The sequence below is a fragment of the Somniosus microcephalus genome, chromosome 2, assembly GCF_052327205.1.
Source record: "Somniosus microcephalus isolate GS21.2 chromosome 2, FLI_Smic_1.0, whole genome shotgun sequence".
Lineage (NCBI taxonomy): Eukaryota > Metazoa > Chordata > Chondrichthyes > Squaliformes > Somniosidae > Somniosus > Somniosus microcephalus.
In genome coordinates, this window is record NC_140988.1 from 229,267,198 (window position 1) to 229,288,259 (window position 21,062).

The 21,062-nt window shown below is 41.3% G+C and overlaps 1 protein-coding gene across 9 annotated transcripts in view; it reads right to left on the reverse strand.

Moving 5' to 3' along the window:
* The window catches only part of fryl (furry homolog, like), a 599,764-nt gene that overhangs the window by 309,544 nt on the left and 269,158 nt on the right, over nt 1-21,062 (reverse strand). For all 9 annotated transcript variants that reach the window (XM_085969926.1, XM_085969925.1, XM_085969924.1 and 6 more), the window contains one exon: nt 1,499-1,552. In XM_085969926.1, coding sequence (XP_085826052.1) covers nt 1,499-1,552 — 54 coding nt within the window. The remainder of the gene's footprint in view (nt 1-1,498; nt 1,553-21,062) is intronic.

Consider the following 21,062-nt stretch of genomic DNA (forward strand, 5'->3'; position numbering starts at 1 on the left):
TTGATAAGTGCAATGCTCAGTTTACAACTACAAAATTCACACCAGGAAGGCCCCAAGTTCAATTGCTTTCCATGCTGAGTTTGTGGGTCTCAGTTGAGGTAAAGGCCACTATAAATGGCTTCAGCATTCCTAGAATATGGAGGGGGTGGAAGAGAAAGTCAGTCAAGGCTCCTGTTCCTGACCACTATCCCAGTGATTTCTCATGTGGGAACATCACGCAAGGCGATGTGATGGCCCCACCCAACATTAACTGACACTTATAATCATAAAAAGTTACAGCATTTTTTAGCCCATCAAGTCTGGGGGGAAAACACACACACAAACCAAAACACAAGAGCACATTTAAACTCAAATTCCTACTCAAACACCCTCTATCGCATTGTGGCCAATTCAACAAGTGGAATTCTACAAAGACAAGCAAAACTAAAAACATTAGTAAAACTGACACTTTCCAATCTAAATTTACTTATACAAATCATGGATGAGTTTAAATACTTCACTGATTTAACGGTGCCAAATCTAATAGCTCTCTAACTGCTAATATCACTCTATCATCATGGCTGCACAAAAACAACTAAATAAGAGTCATATCTGTCAACCTAAAAAAAACTATCAGGAGCTTCAAAAATGCTGGCAACTTAACAACAGCCCTGACATGTGAAAACAAGTCGACACACAAGCTTTGTAACTTATGCTGTAGATATACGCAACATTCCTTCACTTCCGTTGGAGGGGAAAAAAAACTAACATTTTCCAGTTCTGATGAAAAGTCACAGGCCTGAAACGTGAATTGTTTCTCTCTCCACAGATGCTGCCTGACCCGCTGAGTATTTCTAGCATTTTCTGTTTATATATAATATAAGTCCTGAAGGAAGAAGTCCAAACACTGAAGGCACCAAATTGGCAGTGCCATTCTAGTGGGCCCTGAAGCATGCTTCCCTGTAAAATGTTGAACTTCTACATTCAAAATATTGCATTCTGGTTAATTTTAAGCACATGCTGGAACTCATTTCCTCCTGCAAAACCCTCGGTACATGCTGGCACTCTCCCTCCCTACTCCATGTCAGTTAACGCAGACACGCTCCTTCCAACCTCACCACATAGTGTCACTCCCAGATTCTGCCAGAAAAACTGAAATGACCGAATAACAAAAGGGCTCGTTATACTTGGCATTTTGGAGCAATATTCAGACATTCCAGTAATACTTCCTACATACTGCACTAATAACTGCATCATTTTCCATACAAAGTTAAGGTACTATAGTACTTGCGGTTTGAATGCCAATCAGATTTAAACAAAGGAAAAATTCATTTTGGACAGTACAAATTAGAGACCAACATCTTGCATTTTCACAAGTATTAGAGTAAATTGTAAAGTAGCTATGTATTTATGATGATAAACATTAGACCGTAACATCGAAAATGTTGTTTCTGGGGGTACAAATCAAAATACCAATATTCTCCTGGTGACAAATATAACAATACATCAGTTTTCTTACCTGATCAAACTGTAAATCTTCACCTCTTTGCAACGATCTGGACAATGGTTTCTCCTACAATACAAATAATGAAGAAAAAAAGTGACTACACTGCAAAGAAGAAAAATTATTCTCCACCAATAGTACTGGAGGTTCAATGTAGAAAGGTTAAACTACAAAAGTGGAGTATTCACATTTGAGTTATGTCAGCAGTCAGTTTTCACGAAACAAGAACATTCAGATGTTTCTAAAAGTTACTCCCGAGTTAAACAAAAAGCAAATAACCCTGACAACTTCTCATTGCAACAAGGTACCACATCTCTACAAAATGCTGTATTTTACTATGACTGCCAGAATTTGGATAATATAAGCGTAAACACCAAGTCAATTCTGGGCAGTGGTAGTGGCAGAACCAGTAGGAGAGGGCTTCTTTCCAACACCCTGCTGTTGTGCCTTCCAGGACTGGGAAAGATGGTGTGCTTAGTTGACACCTCACTGGCTGAAGTGCCAATTGAGGCTCCTTTATTAGAAAATCAATTCAACACAAATAAATACATTCTCAAGGATGAAAGGGCCTTTAGGACTTAGATAATGAGAAATTTCTTCACTCAGAGGGTTGTGAAACTTTGCAATTCTCTGTCCCAGAGGGCTGTGGATGCTCAGTCATTGAGTATATTCAAGGCAGAGATCGATAGATTTTTGGAATCTAAGAGAATCAAGGGATATGGGGATCAGGCGGGAAAGTGGAATTAAGGTCAAAGATCAGCCATGATCTTATTGAATGGCGGAACAGGCGCAAAGGGCCGAATGGCTTACTCCTGCTCCTATTTCTTATGTTCACTCTAGCATCCAGACCATTGCTCAACAGATTTTGGTCAAGAACTAAAGAAGTTTATAGGAATCATAGTGGAGTCCAAAACAAAGAACATGGATTACTGTGCTTTCAATGTAGCGTAGTCCAAAAAACAGTTATACCTTCTTGCATTCAGTTTTCTTTTCTATTCTTCTAATCTAGGGTATTTGTGGATCTTATATCGGAAAAGTAAGCTTAAGGCATAATTTGTAGAGTACAGAAATCTGATTGTTATCCGCCTTTCTTCCAGGATAACTCAAACATTCAAGACAATTTTTCTTTTAAAGTTTTGTGTAGGAAGTACAACAGAAGTTATACACCTGGGGGGGGGGGGGGACTTTGATTATGCTATTAGTGGCCACCTGCTGATTGAAGGGCCTAGTCACAGGATGTGTAAAATATAAATTAGACCACCAGGAGTGATAGATACTACTGCTGGGACAACCAATGAAGACAACTTTGACTGAAGCAACAATGCTAATTGTTGATCAATGTGTATCTTGGCCAAATAATGCAGAAATAAACACACATCAAGAACTATAGAAAAAGAATTAGGAATAAAACAAAATAATTTTTATAGAAGTACTTATAAAGGTTGTACAAGCTGCAAAATTCACAAATAAACTGATAATCAAAAGAACCATGTAAATTGAGGCTCATACGAGCAGTTTTACAAGGACAGTGTTCATAATTCTCTTTTTCCATCCGCTCTCAAAAAATGGATGGCAGCCTATTCATCTGTATGTAGATGATGAACAAATGAGGAAGAAGCTATGCTTTATATAGACTCATACAAATGACAGCACAGGCGGCGGTAATTTGGCAGATTCTGTCTGTCGACTCTAATCCCACTTCCCTCTCTTTTGCCAATAACCTTTTGAATTCTTCCTTCTCTGCCTCAATAGTCGCTCAAAGTAAATTCTTGCACATTTTAAGAAACTTCTGTGAGAAAAATGTCCTCAGTTGATGCATAACCTAAGATGCATCATACATGGACATGTGAAATTGCCAGTATCTGTAAAATAGTGATGAGGGTTTTTGTTAAATCCCTGGGCTGACTACAAATTACATAGATATTGGGCAGGGAAAGACACACTTTGGGCCAGAGTGAGAGCGCTCCTCAACAGGGGTGGCTTGAGACATCGAATTACACAGAAATTATAACACAGAAACCAACTATTTAGTCCAGCCAGTATTATTTGGTATCTGTCCTGTTCCCATATTCCTTTATTTTCCTTTCCTTCAACCACCTACCTCACTTATTCTTAAATATTGACTGCTTCAATCACTAACTTTGAAATGTATTACATAGAAATTACAATACATAAACAACATGGAGATGCTGAACCCAAGTAAAATATCTGCAGTTAAGATGCAAAATCTTACACTCTACTCTTCTTCCTGTCCCCTAGCTATCTCTCTATCCATGACGTTATAATCACTAACGCCATGTGCCGTAAATTTTTATAGAAGTTATTCAGCACTTTATCAAATGCCATCTGAAAATCCAGATATACAACATCCATTGCATTGCCTTTTCTGTATAGCCTCTGATTTTTCTAAAAAAATTTAGTGATGCATAACCTTGTCTTTTGTAAATCTATACCAATACTCCCAGATCAGCCCAAATAGGCATTAATTTTGATGTTTATCCACAACTGAGGCAAGACTAATTGGCTAATAATTTCATGGCTTATCATTTTTCCTTATTTGATCAGGACTCAGGAACCTGGGGAAATGTCTACTGATGGGCAAAGATAAGATTTAAAAATGTATACTGCTCACAGCTAGGAATGCAGGGAGACCAACCTTCCTTGACAAATTTAATAGCACTTTTTGAAAAAGTAACTGATTGAATAAAGAGAATGCAGTAGGTATGGTGTACATGGATTTTCAGAAGGTGTTCGATAAAATGTCAAGCAAGAAGCTTATTTGAAAAAAAAAATCAGGCAGGAGAAAATGTAGCAGAATGGATAGGAAATTGATTGATGAACAGGAAACCAAGAGAATAAATGGGAATTGCTCAGACTGGCAAAGGGTTGGACATGATGTACCCCAGGGGCCAGTGCTGGGACCATTCTTATTCTTGGTACATAGAGATAATTTCAACTCGGGTTTAGGGAACACAATCTCGACAATACCAAAGTATATTTGGCAGTGAGAAGAACTGTAAAATCATTCAGGAAGCCATAGACAGATTTGCAGAATGGGCAGACAGGTGGAAGATGCACTTTAAAGTGGATACATTTTGGGAGGAAAAACAAGGGAATATACACTCAATGGAAAGATGCTGAAGGGTGTGGATAAACAGAGAGACCTAGGGGTTCAAACACATAATTCCCTGAAAATTAGAGCACAGGTAGATAAAGCCATAAAAAGGCTAATAATTCTCGAATTAGGGGCATAGAATAATGATACATTTGCACAAAATATTGGTTAGGCCAGTTACCATGTGCAGTTTTGAGTGCCCCAATATAGAAAGGGCATTAAAGCTATAGCGTACAATCACCAGGAACAGAGAAGGCTAAGAGGAGATTTAATAGAGATTCTTTTTTACATAATGAAGGGCTTTGATACAGTTAATAGGTAAATATTATTTCCCCTGGTTAGGGAGTCCATGACATGTGGTCATCAATTTGAAATATCACTAAAGGAGAGCAAAGAGAGAGGCTGAGAATTCTTCTTTTACATAGAGGATTGTTCCAATAATGGATACATTTCTCAAAACATAAAGAAATATAGCAATTAAGTTTTCTGTGTTTATACTTAATATTTAATTTTGAGGATTTTAAACTGATTTTGTAACTTCTCAGGAAATAACAAAGTTAAAAGCAGATATTTAGCAGATATGTTGAGCAATACTGATCAGATGGATTATCTAGCTGTGCAGCAACTCAAAAACTGGTCTTTTTTTTACAATTAAATGCATGCATACTAGGTTTGGTCCACCATTCACACCATGGCACTGACACAGAATCAATTTGTTATTACGAAGAGCACAATTACTATCGAAGTAAGCGTTACCCTCATTGGTTATTGCAAATTTCATCAGATTGGTGACCTAAAGAAGACATGGAATTGTCAAAAAAGTACAACAATTTCAGATCAATATCCTAACACTTTTCCAACTCTGGAAAAAGTGGCACATATGAATAGGTTTAGATGGTATCTAAATATAGAGCACGTATTCACTGATGCAATCTACAATCTACTTCACACTGCTGCAAATGGCAAGTACTCCAGATCGAGCTATTCTTGCTCTAGATAAACTTGAGACACAAATGAAAATGGAGAAAATATAGCAAAGAAGGTAAGACTTAAAACAAACAGCACCCTTGCTGAGTGGTATGAGGCTGAATCTAGAATAGATTACAACTCTGAACACAGTCCTTAATGATATTTGATGGTTTACTTTGGATGGGTGGATAATGCACGTCAGTGCAGCCGATTAGAATGCTTTTGGCACCCAGTGTCAGTCAACACCCTCGACTTCCACAGCAATAGCTACATCATGCTCCTTCTATACTAACAAAACCATAGACGTGCACTTCCCACTGCACTATGCTAACATTTCCATTTCCCACACTGCCATCCTAGAAGCCGCTGAATGAAACTGTTAATTTAAGACTGATTTATGAACAGTTCTGTAGCATGAAAGAAGAACTGGATTGTGACTGACGACATTTCTTTCAGTTAGGCTCTGACTGCAACCAAAGAGGGGACTTTCACCGCTCAACTCTGGGCTGGATTCAAACTCCAGTCCCCGAGGTAAAGTATTAACATTCTAACCTACTTTACCACTTTAGAACAATATTCTAAATCATCTGCCCTCAGAAAAGGTTGTCAGTAGTCCTCAACTGACTGATAGATAAAGCATTATAATGGATAGAGCATGGTTAAGATGAAACAGCCCTGTCCTTCATAAATGATACTTCATGTCAGTCAACTACAAACCAGCATTAATGATTGATGGTGACATTGGTCACCCAGACTGTTCCACGTTGCTGGTTGGAGAGAGCAGGATGGCAAAAAGAGGCCAGCATATGCAATTAAAGGGTTAAAAATGGGATGTGGGCATGATGTGCACAGACTTTCAAATTTTTGTGTTAATATCCAAACCTAAAACCTCAGAAATCATTGGCTTTTAGATGTTAAATCCTATACAGCAAGTAATATTAGGAGCATTACTGTACTATCACAATTTTTATAGACAGTATACTCACTTGAAATACATTATCCTATAATACAGGAAACTTGAGAGTTATCCGGAGGCGAACCGTCCGGCAAGCTCGAGCCACCGGCAAAAATCAGGAGCCGTTTTAAATTCTTTTCTTTGCTTTTTTTGAACAGTCAAGCTCTGCAAGGTCTGTAGCTAAGCAACAGCTTCAGCTAGAGACGCTACAGAGACGCTTGCCGACTGTTTAGAGGCTGTTGCTAAGCAACAGGGTTTGTTGATTCATATGGAGATGACCGTATGTTTCAACATTAGAGCTGGAGTGTCCGGCAGTTTTGAGGGAACGGCAGCAGCTCGGTCCCGTCGGTGCCAGATAGCACAAAGTTTCCTGTACATTTATCTGGCAATATTACTTCAAGGGAAATAAAAATCTAGGGAGCATAAGGGACAATCTTATCAGGAATTTCCTTGATTTTGTTTTAAAAGCAGGTGGAAGTTAAATTGGTTTACAAAAAATGTTTGAGACAGAAAATCTTCAAACAAATTAATATAATGTACTTTTATAAGGAGACACAAAAGCTGTTCACTTCAGTATAAAGAATAACACTGAAACTGATGCTAGTTTTCCACATGAACTTTCAAACAGTTTCCACATGAACTTTCAAACAGTTTACAGAGAGTTGATTTTGCTTTAGAACAGCCGTTTTGAAACTTTGCTGTGTGGGAAGCTCAGAAAATATTGACTCTCCCTGAGGGAACTGCATTCTAACCTCTAACCTAGAAGAGACCAGCGCTATCGATGCACAAAACATTTTTATTAGTACACAGCACTAGAAGTGACCTGCTAATATGTCAACAAATACAGAAAATGCATAAATCTACTGAAAAATGGACAAAAATACAATTTTCTAATGGACTTCAGTTGGAAAAATTCATGTTTTAAAAGGTTTAGAAGTACTTTATATTACATACCACATGCATTGCAACAATGCTATTTCTTTTTTTACCCTCCTATCCAAAGGCATTATGACATGCTAGCATAGAGATTGACAGGCACCAGGTGACCTCTGGTACCTCACCAAAGTAGCCATTCTTTATGTGTGAGCCTACAAAGCAAGTGTTGGCAGGCTATGTAACCGTTGTGGAGTAACACAGCCATATCCAAACCGGTTCTCATCTGATGTCTACATGCAAGCACGTACTAACATAAGGCACTGGAAAACGATCAGCAGTGGGAACATTGGCTGATCTTTCCCTCTGTAGTACAGGCGTACTGAAGACAACTGTAGAGCGCCTACTGCCATCCTATCTAAGAGCAACTAATTCAGCATGGGCTGGCAGTTAAACCTAGGACTTTTTGGTCTGTATGGCTCAGTTACATAATACCTTTACCAAGTAAGCCACTGAGGGAGCTTATTCTTCAATTTCAGTAACAGAACCATATAACAAGAACATTACTAAAAGTTCCATCCCCTGTGGAAATATTAAAGAAAAGCTCATCTTCTATTTTGTCGAAATCAACTTCATTTTTCTGCAATGCTCTCTTTATGTACAGCTTTCCAAATTCATGGAATCAAGGCTCATGCAGTATGAAATCAAGGATTGTGCTGCAGTTACTGGATTTTATTGGTCAATTATTTTGAATGAAGATAAATCTACCTCACCATTAATGCCAGTACTTGTTTACAAGCATGAAGGTCACAAAAGATGACTTCACATTTTCTGTGACACAGCAACAACTCATAATCTTCTCACGGCAGTTTATGATTCTCTAGCCTCAAGAGATGCATTAGCCAGTTGTCCAAGAAAGCCAACAGTGAAAAGGATAATTGTAAAAACAGTGCATGTTTGGATTAGAAAATTATTAATAATATATCCTATACAGGCATAGATCACAGGATTCTTTCCAGCAGGATGCTCTGTACCAATTATTGCCTATGTTTTATTGATGTAGGTTCAGAAGCATGATGTTCCCAGTTGTGCTCATGAGGAACTACTGTAGTTTATTACAGCTGGTTACAATCTTCTAGGTTCAAAGGCCATTAGTATGTTACAATTTGCAAAAATGTTCCACCATCTACACAAAGTAAGGGATTTAAATCTGTGGGCCCTTTTCTAAGCATCTACTGTTTGCAGAAAATAATTAGTTTGTGTGTTAACAAGTTCAAAAATATTATTTAATAAAAGCAAGCATTACTCCAACAGCGTCAATGCACCATGTGCTGTATTTTACTGGGTCGTCCTTACAGCCAGCCTTAACGAATCTGGGAGGTTTGCCCCTCAGGTTACCACCAGCTGTGTTGAAACCAATGATTTAGGAACTGATGGCCACAGCACCTCCCTAAGACAACGGAAAAACAGCTAGACATTTACCTTTGGATGTTCTGTTTTTATTGCATGGAGGGGAGGAGGTAGGAAAGTTTGTCATTCTTAGGTGACTCATCTGAAGGAAGAGAACAGGCAAGAAAATTGTCTGAAAAGCAATACGATTTTACATGGCTTAAAGGCATTTCTTGGCATTGTAAATTTTCCACTGTAACTACTGAGAGAGCAGCACCAGAAAATACAAGGAGGATGGATAATATGGGGCATTTGATTGTACATTTTTGAAGGCAGAGCCTAGCACTGAGTTATGGCTTCTTCAGCAGCTCAGCCATCAGGCCAGTAATCATGTGTATCAACAGGCTTATTAGCTGTGGGTATCCCTGTCAAGCGCAATACTATCATATTGGCCGGGAATTTGCGGTCCGGATGATGGCGAACTGGCAGCGTTCACTCTCATTACGCTTTTGAAACTGACCGCAACTTCGGGATTTAGTGCATATGCAGCCTAATGCGGAAATCCTGAAGTTGTGTTCTGTCATTCACTGCTCCTCCACAGGCTATGCTGTGATTCCCCCCCCCCCCGGCCCCCCACAGAGCTGGCACTCAGGGAAATCTCTCAAATCAGGGAAACGGATGAAAACTTCAGTTCTTCTGCAGTAATTATGCTGTTAAATTCCCCACTATAAATTAGACCCAAAGGGATTCGGTGTAACTGGAGTTTTAACAGCGTATTGACTGCTGAACAGTGGGTATGGCCCTGAAAAACTCATTTTAATTGTGTGCCGTGCCAAATTTATCCATTTTAATTAAAATTAAAATTTTTAAGAAACATTAAAAAAAAGTAGTTTGTTTATCTTTATTTCTGGTTTGCCTTTTCCCCATGTGAGAGCCCCAATCTTTGTTTTGCTCTCTAACATTTATAATATGTTAGAGGTTACCCACTTCCTTGTTCACTGAGAATTCTGCGTTTTGATTGGCTGCTTAGACAGCTTATTGGTGTCACAGCAGGTCACACTAGGGGATCCCCACTATACTCCGTTGATTCGAATTACGTGTCTGAAAATCCAAACCTCGACACAGAGATCGCAAGATCTTTGTGCGAAGCTTATTTCGGGGCCAGCAGCGGCAAATTACAGGCCAATGATATTACGCCACACATATCTGTAAAAGTGATTGGTAGGCTGGGAGTTTTACTTTCAAGATTTTAAAATAGAGTTATTTTGAAGGGGAAAAATAATTTGTTAAGCAGAGCATAAATTATAGTTTTATGGTACATGCATGTATTGTGCTGCACAGGACGGGAGTAAAAAAAAAGGGGTCGAGCTATAGTAACAGGGGACTCTATTGTAAGGGGAATAGATAGGCGTTTCTGCGGCCGCAAATGAGACTCCGGGATGGTGTGTTGCCTCCCTGGTGCAAGGGTCAAGGATGTCTCAGAGCGGCTGCAGAACATCTTGGAAGGGGAGGGTGAACAGCCAGTTGTCGTGGTGCATATAGGTAAAAAACGGGATGAGGTCCTAAAAGCTGAACATAGGGAGTTAGGAGGTAAATTAAAAAATAGGACCTCAAAAGGTAGTAATCTCAGGATTGCTACCAGTGCCACGTGCTAGTCAGAGTAGAAATAGAAAGATATTTCAGATGAATACGTGGCTAGAGGAATGGTGCCAGGGGTAGGGATTCAAGTTCCTGGGACATTGGAACCGGTTCTGGGGGAGGTGGGACCAGTACAAAACGGATGGTTTGCACCTGGGCAGGGCCGGGACCGATGTCCGAGGGGGAGTGTTTGCTAGTGCTCTGGGGGAAAGTTTAAACTAAAATGGCAGGGGGTTGGGAACCTGAGCAGGGGGACAGAGGAAAGGGAAACAAGGATAAAAGCAAAAGATAGGAAGGAGAAAAACAAAAGTGGCAGTCAGAGGAATCAACAGCTTAAATCAAATATGGCCACAGTAAATAATAATTCTAATAGGTCTAAGAGCGATAAAAAAACAAGCCTGAAGGCTTTGTGTCTTAATGTGAGGAGCATTCGTAATAAGGTGGATGAATTAGCTGTGCAAATAGGGGTAAACGAATATGATTGGATTGGGATTACGGAAACATGGCTCCAAGGTGGCAAAGGCTGGGAACTCAACATCCAGGGGTATTCAATATTCAGGAAAGATAGGCAAAAAGGAAAAGGAGGTGGGGTAGCATTACTGGTTAAAGAAGGGATTAACACAATTGTAAGGAAGGATATTAGCTCTGATGATGTGGAATCTGTATGGGTAGAACTGAGAAATTCCAAGGGGCAGAAAACATTAGTGGGAGTGGTATATAGACCTCCAAAAAGTAATGTGGAGGTTGGGGATGGCATTAAAAGTGAAATTAGAGAAGCGTGCAAAAAAGGGCACAGCAGTCATAATGGGTGACTTTAATCTACATATAGATTGGGCTAACCAAATTTGTAACAATACTGTGGAGGAGGAATTCCTGGAGTGTATACGGGATGGTTTCCTGGACCAATATGTCGAGGAACCAACCAGATACCAGGCCATCTTAGACTGGGTATTATGTAACGAGAAAGGATTAATTAGCAATCTTGTTGTACGAGGCCCCTTGGGTCGGAGCGATCATAATATGATCGAATTCTTCATTAAGATGGAGAATGAAGTAGTTGACTCAGAGACTAGGGTCCTCAATTTAAATAAAGGAAACTACGATGGTCTGAGGCGCAAATTGGGTAGGATTGACTGGGGAATGTCACTCAAAGGGTTAACGGTGGATAGGCAATGGCAAACATTCAAAGACCGCATGGATGAACTACAGAATTTGTTCATCCCAGTTTGGCATAAAAATAAAACAAAAAAGGTGACTCAACCGTGGCTAACGAGAGAAATTAGGGATAGCATCAGATCCAAGGAGAGGACATATAAATTGGCCAGAAAAAGCAGTAATCCAGAGGATTGGGAGCAGTTTAGGATTCAACAAAGGAGGACAAAGGGATTCATTAAGAAAGGGAAAATAGAATATGAGAGTAAGCTTGCAAGGAACATAAAAACTGACTGTAAAAGCTTTTATAGATATGTGAAGAGAAAAAGATTGGCGAAGTCAAGCGTAGGTCCCTTGCAGTCAGAATCAGGGGAATTTATAATGGGGAACAAAGAAATGGCAGACCAATTAAATACATATTTTGGTTCTGTCTTCACAAAGGAGGACACAAATAACCTCCCAGAAATGTCGGGGAACACACGGTCTGATGAAAGGGAGGAACTGAAAGAAATCAGTATTTGTAGGGAAATGGTGTTAGAGAAATTGATGGGACTGAAGGCCAATAAATCCCCAGGGCCTGATAATCTACATCCTAGGGTACTTAAGGAAGTGGCCCTAGAAATAATAGATGCATTGCTGATCATCTTCCAACATTCGATGGAATCTGGAACACTACCCATGGATTGGAGGGTAGCTAATGTTCCCCCACTATTCAAAAAAGGTGGTAGAGAGAAAACGGGGAATTACAGAGCGGTAAGCCTGACATCGGTAGTGGGGAAAATGCTAGAGTCCATTATAAAAGATGTAATAGCAGAGCACTTGGAAAACAGTGACAGGATCGGACAAAGTCAACATGGATTTACAAAAGGTAAATCATGCTTGACTAATCTACTGGAATTTTTTGAGGATGTAACGAGTAAAATAAATAAGAGAGAACCAGTGGATGTGGTGTATTTGGACTTTGAGAAGGCTTTCGATAAGGTCCCGCATAAAAGATTAGCGTGTAAAGTTAAGGCACATGGGATTGGGGACAAGGTATTGACTTGGATAGAGAACTGGTTGGCAGATAGAAAGCAAAGAGTTGGAATAAACGGGTCTTTTTCCGAGTGGCAGGCAGTGACTAGTGGGGTACCGCAGGGATCGGTCCTTGGACCCCAGCTATTCACAATATATATTAATGATCTAGACAAGGGAACTAGATGTAATATCTCCAAATTTGCAGACGACACAAAGCTGGGTGGGCGTGTGTGCTGTGAGGAGGATACCGAGAAACTACAGGATGATTTGTACAGGTTGGGTGATTGGGCAGAAGCATGGCAGATGCAATATAACGTGGATAAATGTGAGGTTATCCACTTTGGCGTCAAGAACAGGAAGGCAGATTATTATCTGAATGGCAATAGATTGGGAGAAGGGGAAGTGCAACGAGACCTGGGTGTCCTTGTGCACCAGTCGCTGAAGGTAAGCATGCAGGTGCAGCAGGCGGTTAAGAAGGCAAATGGTATGTTGGCCTTCGTAGTGAGAGGGTTTGAGTACAGGAACAAGGATGTCTTGCTGCAGTTGTACAGGGCCTTGGTGAGACCACATTTTGAGTATTGTGTGCAGTTTTGGTCGCCTTATCTGAGGAAGGATATTCTTGCCATGGAAGGAGGTCAGAGAAGATTCACCAGGCTGATACCTGGGATGGCAGGAATGACGTATGAGGAGAGATTTGGTCGATTGGGCTTGTACTCGCTGGAGTTTAGAAGAATGAGAGGGGATCTCATTGAAACTTATAAAATTCTGGCAGGACTGGACAGACTAGATGCAGGATGTTCCCGATGGTCGGGGAATCCAGAACCTGGGGTCACAGTCTAAGGATAAGGGGTAGGCCTTTTAGGACAGAAATGAGGAGGAATTTCTTCACCCAGAGAGTGGTGAACCTGTGGAATTCTCTACCACAGAAGGCAGTAGAGGCCAATTCATTAAATATAGTCAAGAAAGAGTTGGATATATTTCTTAAGGCTAAAGGGATCAAGGGGTATGGGGAGAAAGCAGGGACCGGGTACTGAACTTGGATGATCAGCCATGATCGCATTGAATGGCGGAGCAGGCTCGAGGGGCCAAATGGCCTACTCTTGCTCCTATCTTCTATGTTTCTATGTTTCTATGAATACGGGGTACGGTAGCATAGTGGTTATGTTACTGGACTAGTAATCCAGAGGCCCGGATTAATGAGCCAGAGACGTGAGTTCAAATTGCACCACAGTAGCTGGGGGAATTTAAATTCAGTTAATTAAATAAATCTGGAATAAAAAGCTAGTATCAATAATGGTGACCATAAAACTATCAATGCCGTAAAAACCCATCTGGTTCACGAATGTCCTTTAGGGAAGGAAATTTGCCGTCCTTACTTGGTCCGGCCTATATGTGACTCCAAAACCACAGTAATGTGGTTGACTCTTAACTGCCCTCTGAAATGGTCTAGCAAGCCACTCAGTTGTACCAAACAGCTATAACAAAGTCAGCACTGTGGGAGTACCTTCACCACAAGGACTGCAGCGGTTCAAGAAGGTAGCTCACCACCACCTTTTCAAGGCCAATTAGGGATTGCCAGCGACACCCACATCCCAGGAACAAAAAAAAATTAAAAAATTTGAGATGGACTATGTGTAAAAACATCATTTTTTTGATTCCTGAAATCATGGTGCCCACATAAACTTATGTAACTGTGGCAATCCTCTTTTTTTAAATCCTTTATCATTTAAGCTGCCTCCCTCATGCCACACGTTCAATCAGTTACAATTATTTAATCTTTGTTACAAACATTTCTTCAGGATTACTACAATAAAAACTGAAAACATTGTCCACTATTTTCTACTGCTCTAATATGTACACTGGTCAGCCATCAAACTAAACTAGACAACTAACCAGTGACTAACACAGTATAACATCTCTGTACCAAAACCATGTATAAATCTTCTATGGCAGTCTTAAAAACAGAATAAAGCCATTCGATGTTAACAAGTATTAGCAAATAAACACATAATCTGTCATGTGATATATTTGCATTTTGGAGTAACTCACTTCTAACTTCTGGACCTTATCAACTCTTCAAGCCACCAATACACTGGCCTTTTGACCATCCTTGGAACTTAGGCAGCGATTGGGCAATCTATATGAAAATGCCAATCAAGACCAGTTGGAGGAAAGACCTTGCTATAGCAATGCACATCTGGTACCAGAATTTGACACCAGTCTAATCTTTTCACTAAAACAATGAATTAGAATTAGAACTACTGAAAATAATACTAGACTCCCAAGATGAAAGACATATCAAAAGATGAAGAATCACTCTTGGCAAATGGCCTGTGGTGTTTAAGCTTTCCAGGTTTGGTGAAGTGAAAAAGAAAGTCACTCAGCAGTCTGCAACTAACATCAGCATCTTTGCCCAACCACGATTTGCTCATCTTATAATTTATTAACAATACTGCACATGTAGAGGTTTTTAAGTCACTTGATTTTGCCTGTTTAAATTAATTACTGGCATGATAAAGATGCATATTTAACTACGGTCACATTTGTAAGAAGCCTGGCCTCGTCACCGATTGTCTGTGACCGCACACTTTGCTTTTTTTCCACTGCTTGGATCTTCAGTTCGAGGTTGTCCTTAGTAGGACTTATGCCTAAACAATCATTGATAGTGAAATGTCCAGACATCTTCCTGTTCATTAAAGTAAAGTGTTAATTGAAGCGTGTTCAAAAATTGACTCAATTGCAAGATGGTTCTGTTCTAGTATCATCCCAGAAAAATACTTTCATTGCAACAGTGACTACACTTCAAAAGTACTTTGTTGAATGTGAAGCGCTTTGGAATGTCCTGACTTGTGAAAGGCACAATATAAATGCACGTTTGTCCTTTTCTTATTATTCACAGAAGAATTAATGAGGGGTAAAAACTTAATCTCAGTATTGCTTATGTCAGAAATCTATTTTCTGATAATGCACAGTTCTCAAAACTAGCCCGTTATAGAAAATAGGGACACAATGTGTTATATTACATTTATATAGCACCTTCAACAGAGTAAAATGTTCCAGGGTGCTTCACAGGAGTGTTATCAGACAAAATTTGACACCAAGCCACACAAAGAGATATTAGGACAGGTGATCATAAGTTTGGTTGGAGGTAGGTTTTTAAGAAGCAACATAAAGGAGGAAAAAGAGGTAGAGAGCCAGAGAAGTTTAGGGAGGGAATTCCAGGACTTAGGGCCTTGGCAGCCAATGGTGGAATGAAGGAAATCGGGAATGCATGAGGCCAGAATTGGAGGAGCGCAGAGACCTCGGAAGGTTGTAGAGCTGCAGGAGGTTAAAGAGGTAGGGAGGGGCAAGGCCATGGAGGGATTTGAAAACAAGGATGAGAATTTTAAAATTGAGGCGTTGCCAGACCAGGAATCAATGTAGGTCAGCGAGCACAGGGGTGATGTGCAAGCGAGATTTGTTGCGAGTTAGGATACTGGTAGCAGAGTTTGGATGAGCTCAAGTTTACAGAGGGTGGTAGGTGGGAGTAGAGCATTGGAATAGTCAAGTCTGGCGGTAACAACGGCATGGATAAGTGTTTCAGCAACAGATGGGCTGAGGCCAGGGCGGAGTTCCTCAATATTACGGAGGTGGAAGTAGGCAGTCTTGGTGATTGAGACAATGTGGGGTGGGAAGCTCAACTCAGGGTCAAATAGTACATTGAGGTTGCGAACAGTCTCATTCAGCCTCTGACAGGGAGGGGGATGAAGTCGGTGGCTAGGGAATAAAGTTTGTGACGGAAACCAAAGACAAGGGCTTTAGTCTTCCCAATATTTAAATTAAAATTAGTTTAATATTCCACTGTAGCGATTCGTGTGCATCGCCACTAAATAATCAAGTTCGACGAACTATAAATAAGTTGTTTATTTACAGGAACAGGTTAAATACAACAGGTAAGGTAGCAGGTAAGATGGCTGACTGTAGGAGCACCGTGGTGTAGATCTTTCCCCAGCGGGGACGCCACGAGGACTAACTAGAAGTTTCCGAGCTCAACTGCTAGCAGGTTCCGAGCTCTACTGCCAGAAGGTTCCAAGCTCTGACGTCATCACGCAGAGTACAGGAATGAAGCTTGAGTGCAGTAACAGATACATTTAAAGGTAAGTTAAAGGGAATTATGTATCTCAATGTAAGGGACAACCGGTGGTACCGCCACATAGGCCCCCCCAGAATTCGCTTTAACGAAAGTCCAAGGATGAGATGGTCTGACGAGCTGGTCGTCACGGTGGTCGTGCTGTCTCGACTCGGTAGGCGAGGTCTGAAGATGCTGCTCGTGAGCGGATCCTTACGCGCGTCATGGCGAATAAAGTGTATCCGTCAGGCGAAGGACCGTGGAGACGTACGAAACAGCAGGCTTTGTCAGAGTGACGGGCAGGTCAGGTGGACGCGGGTGATGACTCTGTTGATGTTGGAGCAAGTCCTTGTTCTGACGAAATCTGCAGGAACGCCGACGGGCGATCCAGAAGGACTTGACTGGCGAGGTCGGTGAACTCGCCGACAGGTGAGCGAAACCTTCAGGAGGCTGGAACATGCGGAACGGTGCGTGCCATAGTGCTACAACGTTAACACAACAGAGGATGAAGAGTTACTGCGTTGACCAGTGATCGGTGAGGCCAGCAACTTTCACGTGGCTGATCGCGGCCGCAGGATGCCCGTTGGACCCGTCCTCGATGTGTGCAGCTTCAGTAGACGTTTGCGTTTGTTAAAGGGAAAACTGGAGAAAGGGCGGCAACAGTCCAGGTTGTTGTTGCTTTCGGGAGGGGTAAACTCTGCCTGGAGGGCGGCAACACTTGTAGTTGTTGTAGATTTAGGAGAAAACAGCCGTGAGGGCGACAACGCTTTTTGTTCGCGCCAAAACGTGTAGTAGGTAACACAACCAGCAGGATGACGGGCTGGTGCGTCGTCGGAGGGGAAGGAGTCTTCGTTTGTCACGAGGGATGGGTCCTCGTGGTTCGCGAGGGATGGGTCCTCGTGCGCGAGGAGTGCGTCCTCGTGTTTCGTGGGGGTGAGTCCTCGTGGTATCCCCGCAGGGCACGCTCCGATTTTGTGGGCCCGAACATGCTGTACCCCGCGCTTGGAGAGATGTATACTTGCTGTTGCTTTGGACGTAGAGGCGGATGATACGTGTGGCGGTAGGAAAGACGAGTACGGGGACCGTAAACAAGTGCGTGATCGGCGCCGCATCGATGTTCTCGTCGAATGGGGCTTCTACCTTTATAAAGCACGAGGGAGACTGTGGCTCCCTGGATTGCGGTAGCGACAGCAAAACGGCTGGTGCTTCCATGGCGTGCTTCTTTTGTGAAAATTGTTCACAAAAAAACGGGGTCTGGTTGAGTTTTGTCCGCGTCAAACGGGATCTGCTCCAGACTGCGCTTACCTTGCGAATACATTCGCAAAGACAGGGTCACCTTTGGAGGAATCGGTGTTAGGCGGTTGCTGTTCCGTGGTTATTCGTCGGTTGTGCGTCGGTCGTCTTGTGGGAAGACGAGGTGCAGGCGCGCGTTGCTAGCGTGAAAATCGTTCACGGATACGGGTTCACCAATTGTAGTGTTGGAATTGATGAGCTCCCGTACTCACGTCGTTGGGTCACCAATGTAGCAGTTCGTGTGCATCGCCACTAAATAATCGAGTTCGACGAACTATAAATAAGTTGTTTATTTACAGAAACAGGTTAAATACAACAGGTAAGGTAGCAGGTAAGATGGCTGACTGTAGGAGCACCGTGGTGTAGGTCTTTCCCCAACGGGGCCGCCACGAGGACTAACTAGAAGTTTCCGAGCTCAACTGCTAGAAGGTTCCGAACTCAACTGCTAGCAGGTTCCGAGCTCTACTGCCAGAAGGTTCCAAGCTCTGACGTCATCACGCAGAGTACAGGAATGAAGCCTGAGTGCAGTAACAGATACATTTAAAGGTAAGTTAAAGGGAATTATGTATCTCAATGTAAGGGACAACCGGTGGTACCGCCACACCACAATGAAATACCCGAATGTTACTTTTAGTTGATTTAGTAAATTAACAAGGCAACATTCAATTCTGTGCAATCAACACTATTTTGGGCTTAAATGGCAAATTTCCAGCAGTTGCTACAAAAGAATTTCAGAACTTCAAAGAGAAGTGACACTTAGGGAAGTCAAAGGGAGTTCCCCAATATCCCCTAACTACCATACTTCTTCATTTGGATTTTGGAGGATGGCCAGGAATCGTCTTTTGAGTTGTCCTTCCTAGTCAGCAGTTAACTATATGATTACAACACCACTTCTGTAATGAAGCTTCCACACTGCACTGCATAATTGCTGACTTGGAGACAAGTCCACTGTGTATATTGATAACGAGATGCAGCAGTGTCATGATGCCATTACACTGTAACCTAGTTTTTCACATCTCAGCTCATGATACTACTGGTTCCTGTGGTTGCACAGTGACGCAGCAACCAACTGAACATACCTTAATAACAACAGAAAATGCTGGAAAAACTCAGCAGGCCAGGCAACATCCGTGGAGAGAAATTAGAGTCAACGTTTTGGGTCAAAACCCTTTGTCAAGACTAAAGAGGCACAGGGAATGAAATAGATTAAGAGGCCAAGCTGGGAGAGAACAAAAGAGAAGAGACATTAAGAGGTATTCAAAACGAGACAAGATGGTGATAGGACTAGTGGAGACCAAAGACGGCTCTAGATTAGGTGTGAAATGCGCTGGCAGAATGGGAGACCGCTGCCATGTGGGAGAGAGAAAAAAAAAGGGGGGGGGAAAAGGGCCAAAACAAAAGGTGTGGATAAAAAATGTGTAAAATTGTAATAGGGGCCAAGCAAATTTCTCCAAACGCTGGAGAAAGTGAAAAAAAGATTTACAAAGCTGATACCAGAACTGAGAAGTTACAACTATCAGGAAAGACTGAACAAGTTGGGGCTCTTTTCTCTAGAAAGTTGATTTGAACGACCTGTTTCTGTGCTGTAAATTTTATACTGTCAGACTTTTGTTGATACCACTTCGTAACTGTCAAATTTTGGTTGATAACGTTCCTGTGAAGCGCCTTGGGACGCTTTACGATGGTAAAGGTGCTATATAAATACAAGTTGTTGTTGTTGACCTATGGTAGGTGCCAAGGGCCGTCTAAGACAACTAACTTATTTCCCCTCATTTTAGTACTTTTCCTCTCCCGTCCGAAGCCAAGAACCACTATCATGACAGCATATCGTGCTATATAGTGATGTAGTAAAGATCACTGCATTATTCTCTCAAGTCAAACATCCTTCTCACACTATTCCTAAAAATGTATTTAAACTTCCTTCTGAATCTGTTATTAATATTCTACAAACCAAAACCAGGTTGATCTTTTTAATGTGCTAAACCATCAAAACAGTTGATAGAATTATAAAAAGAACTATTTCTAGCTATATAAAAGTTTTGAGCATCCATCAAAAGTATTAAAATATAAGAAAGGCTGCCATTTCATGCTGATGTCAATTACAAGTTAATTTCTGCTAGTGAGTGAAGCCTGCAGATTGACCTGGAGCCAGAAATTTACAAGCACCTGCCAATCTATAAGCTTCCCTCATGAACATCAATTAAGCTGTAACTGACCTCAGGACCTATTAGCACTACTTTTCCACAGGATTACCCAAGTAACAGTATTAAAGCAATAGGCATCTAAACATCACAACAGTATTCCCGACCCGAGGCCAAATGTGAGCACTACCACAGGAGATTAGTTAGTACTTAAGTGACACTGGAGAGTCAGACTAGATTTTTGTGCTCAAGTCTCTGGAGTGGGACTTGAACCGACAACCTTCTGACTCAGAAGCGAGAGTGCTACCAACCAAGTCATGGCTGACACCTAGAAGTAGAATAAAAAGTGAGAAGTTTGGGCAGAGAGTAAATTTTTTTTAAATGCGTGCCACATGGGTGCTGCAGAATTGTATGTTGATATGTCCTTGGCCCATACTGACCCTGTCATCATATGGTTAGCATGGATCAATCTGCAACACGATAGGCGCTCGACAATCCTACATATGTTCTTTCTACATTTGTACACTACATTCTTAGATACAAAACTTTTAATATTTATTTCAGCAATTGACCAGCTGGACCTCAAAACAATGGATCAACTCAGTTTGGCTCTTAAACAAAGTGGTAATTTAGAATGTTGTTTGAAAATCAGATACAGCTGTTGATGGATAGCAAAAAGCTGAATCAAACAATTGAATGGCGGTCTTGTTTATTTCTGACAAACATGATGTAATGGTCAGCAGGTATTCCTCCTAAATTTGTGAGGAAATACAGCACTAAAATGAGCTGTTCTGCAAGCTACGTTGTTTTTCCCCACCTCAACTTCTAACTAAATTAAATTATATTTAAGATCTCATTCATAAACTCAGTGGACCAGTGTAAGATTTTCGTAACTACTCTTTTTACTTAATTTCTTGGCTGCTAACACA